The 17,062-nt window shown below is 42.8% G+C and overlaps 1 protein-coding gene across 3 annotated transcripts in view; it reads right to left on the minus strand.

The window, feature by feature from the left end:
- The window catches only part of ZZEF1 (zinc finger ZZ-type and EF-hand domain containing 1), a 118,673-nt gene extending 102,073 nt beyond the window's left edge, over positions 1-16,600 (minus strand). For 2 of the 3 annotated variants that reach the window (XM_036269907.1, XM_036269906.1), the window contains exons 1-2: positions 16,177-16,600; positions 1,799-1,943 (exon numbers count right to left, since the gene is read on the minus strand). In XM_036269907.1, coding sequence (XP_036125800.1) covers positions 1,799-1,943; positions 16,177-16,530 — 499 coding nt within the window. In that variant the 5' untranslated portion in view covers positions 16,531-16,600. The remainder of the gene's footprint in view (positions 1-1,798; positions 1,944-16,176) is intronic. The other variant, XM_036269908.1, reaches the window with a different exon arrangement.
- Positions 16,601-17,062: the final 462 nt, after the last annotated feature.

Genomic DNA, 17,062 nt, shown 5'->3' on the forward strand with positions numbered 1-17,062 from the left:
TGATTTGCTCAGAACCCATGTGAAGAAACTGACTGATTCTTGTAATGAGACCTACTTTTTCATATGTTGAAACAAGCAATGGCTCCAGTAAAGGTGCTGTCTCTCTTAAACTCTAAGCACCCCTCTGGCCAGTATGGTCAGTAGGTTGAGCAATGTAAGCACTGTTTCCCATGTACCCAAAGGCCCTATTTGATTCCTGGTCAGGGCACATGCCTGGGTTGCAGGCTTGATCCCTAGTAAGGGGTATGCAGGAGGCAGCTGATCCATGTCTTCCTCTCATCCATGTTTCTCACTCTCTCTCTCCCCCTCTCCCTTCCTCTCTCTCTGAAAATAAATAAAATGTATTAAAAAAAACAAAAAACAAAACTCTGAGCACTGATACAATGAGGTACAAAAGGAACAAGTTTTAGTCTGAGTTAGAAAGAAGGACTAGGAAACTGAAATCCCCCGAGGGGGTGAGCTTAGCTTAGTAAAGTTTGTTTTAAGATTGTGATAAAACACTTCTTTTAAGTTGGGTGTTGATAGAACATTGTGAGTAGAAAGTCCTAAATCATGACCCTGTTATATAAGTTCCTTGGGATCTGGAGCCAAAATTTTTCTAACCACACAGTAACCAAGAGCAACAGTGTACTAAGTATTATCTATTGGCAGATTCCCTGGTCTCCCCACTTTCCTCTCCTCCCAAAACATCTCTGAGGTGTTCAAATACAGTTCCTGATGCTGTCATAAGCTAGTAATGCTAAAGTGGAAGTATATGTAAATGCCAAGATATAAGATAGCTAAATAGAACTCAAAACATAATTTTAACTGCAATGAGAGTAGGAAAAAGTTAACAGGTACAGGCTCCCTATAATGTTTTATAAAAATTATATAATTAAAGACAACTTGAGGAAGAGTGGAAATATGCATTCTTCACTGGCATACAGAAACTATCCTTCTCTAGCTTAATACATCAGCAGCAGCAAGCCAGGGAGGTCAAGGGCAATTAGATTTACAATTATGTGTCTATCAAATCTGCCTCCGTTGCTGCCCTAGCTTGGCTCTACACAAAGTATTATGACTCCAAGGGCACAAAGCAGGAAAAGGTCTTAGATAAGATAATCCAAGACTAAAAGGATGGGGTGCAAAGTTTTTTTTTTTTTTTTTTTCCTTTCAAATCTGTTTTCTCACTGGAAAAAAAAAGTTAATTTTATTACAATGATTCTGCCTTCTGAGCCCCTAAAAGAAACCATACAAAAACATAGGCAAAGTTTTTCCATATGTACAGTGTAGAAAAAGTATTGCTTAATTACAAGCTATTTTTATTCTTAAAGTTCAGAGTGAAAGCTTTCTAAAAAAAAACCACTGAGTGCCTAACATGTGCCAAAAAATGTGCTAAATGTGAAGACACAGCAGAAATAAAAGGTCCCTGCCCTCCCGGAGCTCATAGTATAAGAGTAAAGAGAGGCATTTAACAAATAAGTAATTACTTAGCTAATTACAATGCTAATATGTTACAGACACTAAGAGAACATACAATAGGGGCCAGGAAAGGCTTCCAGAGAGTGAAATAGAGATCCACTAAGATAGGTAGTCTCATGACTAAGGTTCATTAAAATGGTAGAACTACTCAATCATCACTGTATTGGGGGACAAAAGAAATGATTACAATGAACAGCAACCCAGATCACATGCCTTATGAAGCACCCTTATTTCATGGTGCCCACAAGCTTGCCTAATTACAACTCCAAATACAGCAAAGGTCATTTGGCTCAAAGAGAGTGCTCTTTAGCATTCAGCATTCAGATGAGGGCCTTACCTGGAACAAGAGAACACGCCTGCAGCTGTCTGATGATGTGACTCAGTTCCCCCTGAAGATTAGCTCCACTAGAATTCTTGAGGGCCTCCAACATGTTCTCAGCATCAACTGTACCATCACCTTCAGCATCAAACTGGGCAAAGGCCTACAAAAAGATGCAAGAAAATCAGGTCTGTTACAATTTTTTTAAATTATATTTTTAACAATTATTTTTATTTTTACTTATTGATTTAAGAAGGGTGGAACCATCAATTTGTTGTTCCACTTATTTATGCATTCATTAATTGCTTCCTGTATGTGCCCTGACCAGGGATTGAAGCTGCAACCCTAGTGTATCAAGATGATGTTCTAACCGAGTCCTCCGCCAGGGCCTACAATTCTTAAGACCAATAATTTTTGTTGTTGTTGTAGGAGGATTTCATATACATCATTCAAAGAACAAATACATTCAGGATTGTAACTCACTGTGCTTTACAGAATGTACATATATATTACTACATGTATACACAATTTTATCATCTCATCTCTCTTTCAAGAAACTACTCCCAAACAATTTCAGAAGAAAGCAACCAATGCAAAATTTGTCAACTGGTTACTAAGTGTCAAATACAAAGCTAGCATTAGAAAGAATTGGCTTAGAGTAACATCTCAGTTTTAACTGGCTTTTCCTTTCAAACACTCTTCTGACATAAGGACTAACTTGATTTATCTACCTCATAGCCCTGTTTTCACTAACCTTTAACCATAATCCAACTTGCTCCCTACCCATTTTAGGGCCACCTGGGGAACTGAGTACAGCACAGGGATTGGTATGAATCCTGCTCTTTCACTAACTTGCTATGTGACTTTACACACATTTCTTTACCTTCATAAGCCTCAGTTTCCTGATCTGAAAGATGGAGCAAACACCACCAAACTCGCAGTCTGCTGCCCAGATTAAGTAACAGGTGAACAGAGCTGAATACAGTGAAAGCAATGCAAGTAGTCCCTTCTGTCCAACCTGCAATGTTACCCCTCCATTACTCCTAACTCCGCTCCCTCTTACATCCTATAAGACTTTTCTCATTTAGCAACTGCCTCCTGTCCCCAGATCTCAAATCCTCCCTCATCAGTGGCTTCCTTCCTTCTACTGATAGATACACTCACTCACAGAAATCCCTTACCAGGAAATACTTTAGGAGTCTTCTACCCTCTTTTCTAGGTAATCCTCTCTCTTCCTTAGAACTCTTGCTCCTTTTCCTTATTTTCCTCCTTCATGAAAATGCCCCAATGAGGTTTCATAACTAACACAAATACCCCTATTTTCATCACAGACTTCAGAACAGTGCAATGTTTTTTTTGTTGTTGTTGTTTTTAGTTTTTTTTTATCCTCACCCGAGGACATTTTTTGTACAGATAGAGTGGGAGGGAGAGAGAGGGAGAGGGAGAGGGAGAGGGAGAGGGAGAGGGAGAGGGAGAGAGGGGGAGAGAGAGAGAGAGAGAGAGAGAGAGAGAGAGAGAGAGAGAGAGAGAGAGAGAAACATCGACGTGAAAGGGACACATTGAGTGGTTGCCACCCGCACGACCAACCAGGGCCGGGGACAAACTGCAACCGAGGTAAGCGCCCTTAGTGGGAACCGAACCCGGGTCTCTCTGGACCGCAGGCCGATGCTCTAACCGCTGAGCCAAACCGGCCAGGGCAAGAACAGTGCAATATTTAATAGGAACATATGTAACCCCTTATGTTGGGGTCCAAAAACCAAGGACATAAATGCAGGATGGAGAACAAAGACTGGAAGCAACATGTGAGAGAAAGATCTCAGCATTCTTTCTGCCTCTACTCAAGATGACAAGATTACCCAAAAAGTTAATAGGGTCAAAGGCTACACTAATCAAGGTATAATGTTCTAGTTTTTAAAAATTTTTTTGAGAGAGGGAGGGAGAGGTAGAAACATCAATGTTAGAGACATCGATCAGCTGCCTCCTGCATGCCCTCTACTGGGGATCAAGCCTGCAACCTGGGCATGTGTCCTGACTGGGAATCCAACTGAGACCTCTCAATCCATGGGACCACTGAACCACACTAGCCTGGCAAGGTATAATGTTCTAAAGGAGAGAAGATATCCCATCCTTTTCTTTTTAGCCCAAAGAGGCTGAATTTAGTTTGGAAGCTACGCACCAAAAGAAGTGAAATAGAAGAGATCAGAGGAAAGAGACCATGATAAAGAAACTAGAAACTGTCCCATGAGGAACAGCTGAAGGACCATGGAACCTCTAGTGTGGAGAAAACATGACTGGGAGTAACAGAATCCTTCTCTTCAACTACCTGATGAGCTGTCATGGGAAGGAGCAGTTAAAATTAAGGTCACTAGATAGAGGTCAGAGGGAAACGCTCATCATGAAGATGAACTTGTGTGCTGTCAGTGGAGTATAAAGATGGATTAGGAGACTCTGGGAAGGAATGTCCACTCCCTCCCTTAAGGCTTCAGAGCAACAGCTGGACAACCAGCCGTCAGGAGTGTTCAAAGAAGTCATACTGAACAAATGCATTTACCTCTGCTCCCTTCTGAAATCAATATTAGTAAAACTGTGTTAAAGATAAGGACAAAGAATAGATGATGATGAGCAGCAATGAAATTTTGGAAGCTGGGAAGCAGAAAGATGAATAGTACTGAGTGGGTCAACCCCAGAAAGTAGAATCCTAAGCTGGACTGAGCAAAGTTGAGAAGCAAGTTGCTTTACACACAGGAGTCCAAAAGACTAAGGGAGTTGGTAGCAATAGGTACTGCTGAAAGTGGTGGTATTGGTGTAAAGTCTATTTTTAAAAGCAGTTAGAACTGACTAGACAAATGCTGATCTTAAGGAATTGATAGGGTTTTCTTTATGAGGGGAAATGAATGATAGTGGGATTGTGTGTATTTTTTTTAAGAGTTCTTATTTTCTAGAGATATATAATGAAATATTTATGAACGAAATGAACTATTTGTGAATGAAAAAGATTTGCTTCAAAATGCCCAATCAGAACAGCAAAAAGAAAAAAGAATCCAAAAAAATGAGGAGAGTGTAAGGAGCCTCTGGGACAACTTCAAGCGTGGCAACATTCGCATCTTGGGAGTGCCAGAAGGAGAAGAGCGAGAACAAGAAATCAAAAACCTGTTTGAAACAATAATGGCAGAAAACTTTCCTAACTTGGTGAAGGACACAGACATACAAGTCCAGGAAGCACAGAGAGTCCCAAACAAGATGAACCCCAAGAGGCCCACACCAAGACACATCATCATCAAAATGCAAAAGGTTCAAGACAAAGAGAAAATCTTAAAAGCAGCAAGAGAAAGGCAGTTAGTTACCTACAAGGGAGTTCCCATAAGGCTGTCAGTTGATTTCTCAAAGAAACTTTGCAGGCCAGAAGGGAGTGGCAAGAAATATTCAGTGATGAAAAGCAAGAGCCTACAACCAAGATTACTCTATCCTGCAAAGCTGTCATTTAGAATCGATGGCCATATCAAGACTTTCCCAGACAAGAAAAAGTTAAAGAAGTTCATCACCACCAAACCATTATTATATGAAATGATGAAGGGTCTTTTTGAAGAAAAAGATAAAATATATGAACAAACAAAATGACAATGAATACATATCTATCAACAATGGAATCTACAAACAAAATGAACAGGTAGAACAGAAACATTCTCATAGATACAGAGAACATTTTGTTGGTTGCCAGATGAAAGGGGGATTGGGGGAATGGGTGAAAAAGGTGAAGGGATTAAGAAGTACAAATTCATTGCTAGACTGACAAACCTCAAAGGGAAAGGGGTTGGAGGGGTGGTGGGAAGAAATAAACCAAAGAACTTATATGCATAACCAATGGACACAGACAATAGTGTGGGAAAAGGTGGGAGGGGGGCGGGAGTGGGGAGGAGGGGGTCAATGGAGGAAAAATGAGTAACATCTGTAATACATTCTACATTCAACAATAAAGATTTAAAATGAAAAAAAAAAGAAAAAGATTTGCTTCAAAATAATTTGGAGGAAAAAGTAGGTGGTTTTAGATGAAATAAAATTGGCCTTTTTATTGATAACTGTTAAAACTGGTTAATAGGTATATGGGAGTTCATTCTATTCTTATTTGTACTTTATGTTTAAAATTTTCCACTAAAGAAGAAGAAAGATTCCCAGATTCCCAAATCTTCCTCCCAATCTTGGCAGAAGCTTGATTCTCTAGAGAGAGTAGTACAGAGTGTCTCTGGACTAGGAAATACCAGGCACAGCTGAAAATGTGGAATACTATGCTGAAAATAGGAGAATTCATGTTTACATGCAAAATATTTAAGACTCAACCTTCCCTTGGGGCTCCCAGAATGTTGGCAGCCAGTCTCATAGCCTCCATTTAAGAGACATGGAAGAGCCCTGGCTGGCATGGCTCAGCTGTTAGAGTTGGCCATGCACAGGTGGTGCACGTGAAGGCAACCAATCCGTGTGCCTCTCTCACATTGATGTTTCTCTCTCCCTCCCTTCCCCCTTCCTTCCACTCTCTTTAAAAATCAATGGAAAAACTACCCTCAGGTGAGGATTAACAACAACAACAAAATAATAATAAAATAGACTTGGAAGAGTCTCCTCTGGGGTACCTGAGAAGCCTAAGAGAACTGACCTACAGATACTGGCACTGGGAAGCTCCCAGTGAAAGGGCCCAACCAATTCATGTCACAGTGAGGTTCAATGGTCACAAACTAGACGCACAGAACATCCACCTTTTTAGTCCCCCATTCTTTTTTTTCCCTTTTTTCCCAGTTGTCAAGGAGATTTTCCATACTTTGTCTCTCATGACCTTGACGCACTTGTAGAGTTACAGGCCAGTTGTTTTGCAGAGCATTTCTCAGCTTGGGTGGTGTGACGTTTCCTCATGATTAGATTCAGGTTATGGGTTCCTAGCAAAAATACCACAGAAGTGATGTTGTGATCTTCTCGATATCAGGAATTGATTTGTTCCATTACTGTTGAAGTTACATTTGTGACTTGGTTAAGATAGTGTCTGCCAGTTTTCTGCACTTTAACATTACTATTTTGAGGAGTGCATTTGAGATCTTGCCCTGGCGTATGTTGTCAGTTTGAAATCTTCAGAAGGTTTGCTCATGGAACAAGTTTACAAGCAACAGATTACCCATCCCTCATCTGGCCTATCAACCTGAGTCAGGCCCTGGGGGCACCAGCATCCATCATTTTCTCCATCAGAAACTGGGGGTAAGGCCAACATAGGTGTCCTACATGCATGCAGGTTGTCATGAACTCCTCAGAGGGTGGTGGGGCAACCCCGCAATAGAGCAGAGTGGCTCTGTCCACGCCAATAAGAGGGGTGCAAGGTACCTTAAACGCCCTCTTTAAAATAAATGTTTTTATTGATTTTAAAGAGAGAAGAATAGAAAAGGGGGAGAGAGAGAGAGAGAGAGAGAGAAACATTGATGAGAGAGAGAAACATCAATCGGCTGTCTCCTGCACACCCACTACTGGGGATTGAACCCACAACCCAGGCATGTGTCTTGACCAGGAAATGAACAGGTGACCTCTTGGTGCATTAGTCCCCCATTTTTTAATATGAATGGACAGCCCTGGATCACCAGACATTTGAGGAAAGGCTTAGTGTGAAACAGAAAAGTAACTTGGAGAAAAGAATGGACTATTCAAGGAGAAGAAAACTTCAAAAGGATTATCAATATCTTCAGAGAAATATCTTATATAAGTTTTTTTTATTTATTTATTTTTTTTTTAGAGAGAGAGCCTACTGGGTATCAAGCCTGCAACCCAGGCATGTCCCCTGACTGGGAATCGAACCAGCGACCTTTTGGTACTCAGGACTATGCTCAACCAAGCCACACTGGCCAGGGCTTCAAAAAAATATTTTAAAAGATGTTTTTAATATCAGCTTTACTGAGGTGTAATACAGTGAGTTTTAGTATATTCAGAGTTGTGCAGCCACCACCACCTCTAATAAAAGAGGATATTGCAGCCTTGGCCGGTTTGGCTCAGCGGTTAGAGCATCGGCCTGCTTTACTGAGCATTAAGCGTGTGCCAGGCACTGTTCTAGGTGCTTCACATGAACTAATTCATAATCCTCATGTCAACTATGTAAGGTAGACACTATTATTATGCTCGTTTTATAGATGAGGCGACTGAAATACAGAGTTGTCGTGTAAATCAATCAACGATTACATGGGTTGAGGCTAGAACTAGAATTTGCCCACAAGCAGGCTGACTCCAGGACCCAATTCCCAAGTTCAGTGTAAAGTACAGTGGACTAGGTAGACTCATAAAGCAGTGAATCTGCTGATACCATTAACAGGTTAACTACACGTGTCCAGGATGTTACAGAAGGAAATTCCTTGGTGGGGAAAGAGAGGGGACAGGTTGCATGCAGTGGTTACTAAGGTCCCAGCCAACTCAGACTCTAGACTAGGTGCTAAATGAGTGTCATTCCCCCCATTTGGCATGTTCTCTCTCACCTCAATATATCTGCACATGCTGGACCTTGCAACTGGAATATCCCTTTCTTCCTTTGTCTGGAAAATTCTTCCAGGCTCTCAAGCTTTGGTTTGGTAAACCTTTCCCAAACTCCATGCTACTACTAAATGATTCTCTGTCGTCATTTTAAAAATTTTTTAGCTTATTTATTTTATTGATTTTAGAGAGAGAAAGAGAGGAAGGGAGAGGGAGAGAGAGAAGAAGAGAGGCAGAGAGAGAGAGAGAGAAACATCGGTTTGTGTTGTTCCACTTATTTATGCATTCACTGGTTGATTCTTGTATGTGCCTTGACCTGGGGTTGAACCTGCAACCTTGGTGTATAGGGTCAATGCTCTCACCAACTGAGCTTACCCAGCCAAAGCTCTGTGGTCCTTGAAGGTGGAAAATTATTAGGATGGAGCAAAGGGCTGAAGGGGAGAGAAAGAGAACAAAGGACAAAATTCCCACATATATGGGAAACAGTGAATGGTCCTGGCTGACTAAGGAGCACTAGGAGATAAGAGTGGAAAGACCTAAATGTTAGACTAAAATTTGACACTGAATTTTCTTTTTCTTTTTTTTGTTAATCCTCACCCAAGGATATTTTTTCATTGATTTTTTAGATAGAGTGGAAGGGAGAGAGAGATAAAGAAAAACATCAATGTGAGAGAGACACACTGATCCGTTGCCTTCCACACGACCACAACCAGGGTCGGGGATCAAACCTGCAACCCAGGTAATGTGTCTTTGACTGGGAATCGAACCCGAGACCCTTGATTCCACAGACTAATGCTCTAACCGCTGAGCCAAACTGGTCACGGCGACACTGAAATTTCTAAAGCAAAACAGTACACAGTGAAGTAGCATTTTGGAAATCAGGAAAAGGCAAAACAGAGATATGACCTTTCCTCTATAGCTCTCTTGGATCATCAATTTCTGCAAAAGAAGCCAATACCATCATCCCCCCACAGCAAAGCACTCGGGACCAAAATAACCTCCAATTCACCCAGGAGCTTTCACTTCTAAACTGCTTCATCACCATTCATGGCTATCACTTACTGAAGACTTCCTGTGTGCTGGAGTAGTACAGGCTGGTGGCTAGCGGGGCCTCAAACCCTAGTTGCAGAACAGGACTAGACAGTGTGCTCTAAGTGCCAAGTGACCTGTACGAAACAGGAAACAAAAGCCTAAAGGATGGGGCTAGAAGCACCATTTTACAGAAGCCATTTGATTCATGCCACAAGAAAGGCCTGGTCCTGGCCTGGTGACAGTGCCAAGACAGGGAATCTTGAAGAACTGAGAGAAGCAAGGTCCACACGCAGTACAAGGAAGGTATCCCACTAGCTAGGGCACCGGGCTTGTGCAGGGGATGAGAGGTAGATGAGTTCAGACAGGGAGACAGGCCAGGCTGTGGGCTCCCACTCATTCAGAGGATCCCTCAGCAGTGGGGAGCCCCTGTGGGCTGCAAACTGAGGGTAAGCAGTGGTTGTTAGTCTGCTTCATCTTCATATACATACACACATCTCTCACACTCTATGTCTTGAAGAGGTAGAGAATCACAACTGTGTAATTCTATTTGCATGGTTCTGGGGCTCAGAGCCATTTTAAATTAACTGATTAATACTTCCAACATGAAAACACCAAAATGGCATTTTTCTCTAAATTTTCTCTTAACCCAACAGTGACTAAGAGCCTTTTTAAATTTTCACTAAAATTATATTTAACTGTTTCTGCCAACATCAAGAAATATCTTATCACTAAAACATTACAGACTGAATATAAAATGCACGGCTGGAGAATGAAGACTGCACCATTTTCACCTGTAAATCAACTGAGGGCACTATTGGGGTAAACACTGAGTGCTGGCTATGAGCCAGGACTGTGCTAAGACAATAAGTAAATGAATAAAAATGGTTCTTCCCTCAGGGTTTACACCCCAATGAATTTCAAAAAGTAGGCACCAAAGCTAATTTGGCAAATTAATAAGACCTATTTATATTAAATTCCTACCTTAAAGCCATCTACTATCACCTGTGTTTAGCAATTACATGGTTTTCTGGAAGCATATCATTTTAAGAGCACAAATATCTAATCTCTACTCCCTAATGTCAAATAAGAATTTAATTTTAACTCTATTTCTCTTCTACATAGGAGTTAATTAAATATTGCTTCCTATGAGCAAACCAGAGAGTCCTTCTCCATGGACCACACCCACCATGAGAAAAGGCATGTTGAACTATAAAATGTTAACATTTCAGACTTTGGTCCATGGAGTATCGCCAAGAACTTCTTTAGGACACCACCTCAAACAATTATGGCCACAGAAATGTAAAGACAAGACAGCTGTGTGGACATGGAAAGCAATGCAAATTAGGAGCCCAAAGAACCAACATGTAAAACTTGGAAACTCTTAGCATTATAATAATAAATAATGTGCACCAATGATAACCTGCTCTATGGAGCTAGTTCTCATAAAATGAATGAAGGGAAATAATTCATTTTAGTTGCTACTACAAATACATTTTATTATTATTTCTCAAAAACCCTAAACTTTTATTAAAATATCACAATACATTTTCAGAAGTTTACATGTGGAATTAACTAAGACACAGAAATGTGCACTTAATCAAATCAAAGGATAGACTTATTTTTAAAGCACAGAATCAAATGCATGGCTAATATTTATTTATTTTTATATTACTAATATAATTATACCTTATATATAGACAGGACAACCAACCACTGTGAGATTAGGGTTTTATTTCTTTAATAAACAGTTTTTAATATGGTTTTTTAATTGATTTTTTAGAGAGAGGATGGGAGAGAGAGAGAGCAACATCAATGTGAGAGAGAAATATTGGTCAGCTGCCTGCTGCACACCTCCTACTGGGGATTGAGCCCAAAACCCCGGGCTTGAGTCCTGACCGGGAATGGAATTGGCACCTTTCAGTCCATGGGTCTACCACGCTCAATCCACTAAGCCACACTAGCCGGGCTAGGTTTTTAAATCTTGGCTGAGCCTTCACTTTGGGTCAGAACCACTCTCTTCAAAAAATCAGTGCTAACCAGTGAGAATCACCAAGTTTTAGTAACAATCCAAGCCCCAACTCTTCCCACCCCAAATCTGTCATAATAGCCTCCTAATTGATCTGCTTGGGTCCACTCTAACCCTTCTCCACCTGGGACTCCCACAAGGCAGCCAGAACCACCATGGCACTTTACTGGAAACGCCTGTTTCCAAACTTCTATTTAACAGAGGGTGCAAAGAACTCCCACAATCTAGTCTGCCTACTTCTCTAACCTTGTTCTCTACCTGCTGCCTTCTAATGATCTAGCCACATGAGTAAAACACTGCTAATTATAATCCAATATCTGTTGTCTTTCTCAGTAATTAAATCGATTTTTCGCTGAATATATCACCATGGAATAAGGATCTTTCCCAGCCTCCCTTGCAGCTATGTGACTGGATTTGGGCCAATGGGATATGTGCCATGCCCTTTTCCCTTTCCTGCTGGTTAACAGCTGAAGAAGTCATGTGGATCACTAGATAGAAAGTGCCTATATGGCCCTGGCCGGTTTGGCTCAGCGGTTAGAGCATCGGCCTGCGGTCCCGAGAGACCCGGGTTCGGTTCCCGCTAAGGGCATGTACCTCGGTTGCAGTTTGTCCCCGGCCCTGGCTGGCCGTGCGGGTGGCAGCCACTTGATGTGTGCCTTTCACATCGATGTTTCTCTTTCTCTCTCTCTCTCTCTCTCTCTCTCTCTCTCTCTCTCTCTCTCTCTCTCTTCCTCTCTCTCCCTCCCACTCTATCTGAACAAAAAAAATAGAAAAATGTCCTCGGGTGAGGATTAAAAAAAAAAGAAAAGAAAGTGCCTATTGCCTGGTTGGTGTGGCTCACTGGTTGAGCATCAACCCATGCACCAAGAGATCACCGGTTCAATTCCTGGTCAGGGCACATGCCCAAGTTGTGGGCCAAATCCCCAGTAGGGGGCATGCAGGAGACAGCCAATTGATGTTCTCTCTCATCGATGTTTCTCTCTCTCTCACTCTCTCTCTCTCTCTCTCCCTTCCCCTCTCTCTCTAAAATCAATAAAGAAAAAAAATTTTTTTTAAAAAGGAAAACAAAGTGCCTGTAGAGAATGAGAGCACAAGAGGGACAGAGCCAGGTTCCTGATAAGTGTGAAACTGCTCTATCAACCCTGGACTGCCTACCTGAACTTTTACATAAGAAGCTTCTTTATTGTTTAAATTACTGTTGCACTAGACGTTATGTCCCTTGAAGCAGTTTTATCTAACCCTAATATATCATACCATTCTTCCAGATTCTCCATTCTTTGGACTTTGGACTCATGCATGCAATTCCCTCTGTCTGAAACACTGCTAACACCTTCTGCTCCTTGTCTGCTTCCATCCTGCAAATCTGAGCTGAAATGTTCCTCTCTCAGGTAAGTCTTCCTTGACTCCCTACATGAGGTTAAATACTCTTACTATTTTTTTTCTTACATCTTCCCTTGGATAATACTCGCCATGCCTTTAATTGCTGGGTTAATGTCTCTTTCAGTATTACATACTCTTTAGGAGCAAGTATCTGCTTTGTCCACTGTCATCCAAGTGTTTGGCACTCAGTATATGCCCAACAAATATTAGTTCAGTGCATGCATGATGTCATAGCCCTCACATGATTTCTGGACCACACCCTGAGTACTTCTTGGCCTTACATTACAGGACTCCTATAAACTTCATCTGTCGCTCTATTCCTGTCAGACACTCTCACAGAGTAAGCACCGTTTCTCTACATTTTCTTTTGGACAATTCTGAAATGTGCTAACTCCTTCAACAGATCCACACAGCTATTTTTGGCACGGCTTCATTTTTCTCATAATATACCTAGGACTAGTATTATGGATATTCTTGGAACTTTAAAAAATAGAATAGCAATCTTGAGAAAGAAGAACAAAGTTAAAGGTATCACACTACCTGATGTCAAACCATACTACAAGGCCATTGTAATCAAAATAGCTTGGTACTGGCATAAAAACACTATAGATCAATGGAACAGAATAGAGAGCCCCAAAACAAACCCACCCCTATATGGTCAATATTTAACAAAAGAGGCAAGAACATACAACGGGATAAAAATAGTCAATTCAATAAATTGTGCTGGGAAAATTGGACAGAAACATGCAAAAAATGAAACTAGAGCACCAACTTACACCATACATAAGAATTAAAAAATGGGCAAAGGAACTAAATAGACACTTCTCCAAAGAAGACATAAAGATCGCCAACAGACATATGAAAAGATGCTCAAGGTCACTAATCATCACAGAAATGCAAATTAAAACCACAATGAGATATCACCTCACACCTGTCATAACAGTATCATCAATAAATCAACAAATAACAAGTGTTGGCAAGGATGTGGAGAAAATGGAACCCTTGTGCATTGTTGGTGGGAATGCAGATTAGCACAGCCACTATAGAAAACAATATGCAGGTTCCTAAAAAAATTTAAAATGAAACTGCCTTATGATCCAGCAATTGACCTTTTTTTTATCCTCACCTGAAGACATTTTTTGTTCAGATAGAGTGGGAGAGAGGGAGGGAGGGAGAGGGAGAGAGGGAGAGGGAGAAGGGGGGAGAGAGAGAGAGAGAGAGAGAGAGAGAGAGAGAGAGAGAGAGATGTCGACGTGAAAGGGACACATTGAGTTGTTGCCACCCACGCGACCCAACCAGGGCAGGGGACAAACTGCAACCGAGGTACGTGCCCTTAACGGGAACCAAACCCAGGTCTCTCTGGACCACAGACAGATGCTCTAACCGCTGAGCCAAACTGGCCAGGGCCAGCAACTGAACTTTTGAGTGTATATCCAAAGAAACCAAAAACGGTAATTTGAAAGAATATATGCACCCCTATGTTTACTGCAGCATTATGTTATTTACAAAGCCTAGATATGGAAGCAACCCAAGTGCCCATCAACAGACGAGTAGATAAAAAAGCTGTGCTACATATACATAATGAAATATTACTTGACCATAAAAAGGAAGGAAATCATGCCCTGGCTGGTTTGGCTCAGAGGTTAGAGCATCAGCCTGTGGACCAAGGGGTCTTGGGTTCAATTCCCGGTCAAGGGCACGTGCTTGGGTTGCAGGTTCAATTCTTGGTCCTGCAATGTGTCTCTCTCACATCAGTGTTTCTCTCCCTCTCTCCCTCCTTTCTACTCTTTCTAAAAATCAATGGGAAAAATCCTCAGGTGAGGATTAACAACAAAAAAAGAATAAAATCTTACCATTTGTGACAGCATGGAGAGACCTAGAGGATATTATGCTAAGTGAAATAAGTCAATCAGAGAAAGACAAATACCATATGATATTATTTACATGTGAAATCTAAAGAACAGAATAAACGAAAACACAAAACTGAAAGAGACCCATAGATACAGAAAACAGACTGATGGTTGCCAGAGGGAAGGGGGAATGGAGGACTGGGGGAAAAAGGTGAAGGGATTAAGAAGTACAAACTGGTAGTACAGAACAGTCATGGATATGTAAAGTACAGCACAGGGAATATAGTCAATAACATCGTAATGATTATGTATGGTGCCAGGTCGGTATTTGAAATATCACAGAGAACATTTTGTTAAGTATATGGCTGTCTAACCACTATGCTGTACACCTGAATACAAAATAATACTGAATGTAAACTATAATTAAATTTTTTTAAAATGGAGACCCTTCACTCATATGACCAACATTTTCAACATTTCAGGTCTGAATTCTTGCCATGTAAAGGAAAACATTCTTAAAATATTTTACAAGCCTCTGGTTTTAAAGTGTGCATCACTTTTTTATGGCGTTACAAGTAGCTGTCAACTCACTGCTGTATGTACTCACCCTTCTTCGACGAGTCTACATGGCTTACTCATTTTCAAAATTTAAGCACCTTTTTGTTATAACATTGTGGAGTTAAATAATGAGGGTCCCAGGAAGGAGGTAGTGGAGATAAGACATACAAAAATCAAGAAATATGAGTGACAGTCTCAGTTTTGCCAATGATTTACTGGGTGACCCTGGATCAGTTCTCTGTTAGTAACAACCCAGGTTCTGTTCTTAACTCTAAAATGAAGTGTTCAATACAGACAATTCCTTAGATCCCTTCCAAGGAAAATGTTTTGTTGTCATATCAACTTGCTGTTAATGATTTAATAGCGATGATCTTCGTGATTATGCCAAAAACTGTAGAATTACAAGTACACAGGAAACCTGGCATTTGCCTATACATTTTAGGTACTATGAAGGTTTAATCTAAAATAAGGCTCTGCAAAGATCTAAAAATAAATGTGTATTTAGAAATGCTAGTTTTTGCCTGATGAGACTGGCTTTTAGAATGTGTTTTTCCAGTGTATGTTCTTCTCCCATCTTTGTTAGGCGCCCACACTGGACTCACAAGGTGCTCTGTGAAACCCCACTGGCCAATAAAACAGAATGGTTTCCACTGGCATTCCCTTGATCACTACACCTCCTTTTCCTTTCACTGTTCCGGAGCCTAACAGAAAACTCCAGAGAGCAGTTGATCCAGCGTCTGGCAACTGCACAAATGTCTGTATTAGAACAAAATGCAAAGACATCGGGTCTTGTTCAGTTCTTCAGGACAAGGACCGCCTGGTCTAGCCTTTCTACATTTGTAGTAAAGGCTGAAGAAATCGGTAGCCGTCTCCAGTCCTGAACAGGCTGGAAGCACCTCGTGCAAGTTCCGCACTCCCCCTGCTTCCATTCTCCGACCCTGCCCACCCTTCGGGTTCCCGCCTGGCCTCCCCAAAGCCTACGCCCACCCCTTCAAGCCCTAGGGGGCGAGCGCCCCGCCCCCGCCCCCGCCCCCGTCCCGCAGTCGCCAGCCCGCCCTAACCTCTTCGAACTGCTCGCCCGAGCAGCCGGCGCCGCGAGCCTCCAGCAGTTCCCGGAACTGCTCCAGGGTGACGGACTCTTCGCCGCGGCCCAGCCGCTCTTCCAGCCAGCGCAGCAGTGCTCCGTGGTGCCTGGACACCAGAGACTCGCAGGGCGGCGAGGGCCGCAGCGCAGCCGCCGCCTCTCGCAGCCGGGCCGGCTCCAGCAGCGCCGGGGCCGGCGGCAGCGCCGGTGCGGCAGGGCCCGGGCCGGGTGTCATGCCGGAGTCCGCGGCCCAGTCATGATGCGGGCCCCAGCTCTCGCCCCCGGCGGCTGCCGCTTCGTCTTCACTGCTGTGACTCGGAGCGTTCCCCATGGGGTCTCCGTCTCGGGCACCCGGCTCTGTCACCGCCGCCGCCGCCGCCTCCCCGCCTCGACCTGTCAACCTCAGACTGTACCCGGCGGGCGGGGACGGGGAGGGGACGACGGCGGCGGCGGCGGCTTCCGGCTTCCTCGCCGTCAAGCGAGGACTGCTGTCGCTAAAGCGCCGTCAAGCGATCTCTACTTGCTGTCGTGAGACAGCGCGCTGAGGACAGTGTCTGCAAGGGTGAACTCCGAGTAAGGGGAAGGCGCGGCTGTCATACTGTCTGTGTCACCCCGCGGCCTCCTTGCCAGCACCTTTGTTGGGGCGGACAACCTGCGAGCCAAAGGGGGCCTCTTCGCTGCTCGGTTCCTCGGTCTCCACATTCACTAGCTGTGCTGAAAACGCACCAGAAAAAGGCGGAGCCGGGGAGTGAGCTTTATCCAGACTTTTTTACCATGCAGCCCTCCGTGTCCCCTTAGTGACCGGCGGACCAGAGAGAGCATAGCGCCGGTGACGTCGCGGCCAGCGTCTCTGCCATCTTAGT

The sequence above is a fragment of the Molossus molossus genome, unplaced genomic scaffold, assembly GCF_014108415.1.
Source record: "Molossus molossus isolate mMolMol1 unplaced genomic scaffold, mMolMol1.p scaffold_m16_p_19, whole genome shotgun sequence".
Classification (NCBI taxonomy): Eukaryota; Metazoa; Chordata; class Mammalia; order Chiroptera; family Molossidae; genus Molossus; species Molossus molossus.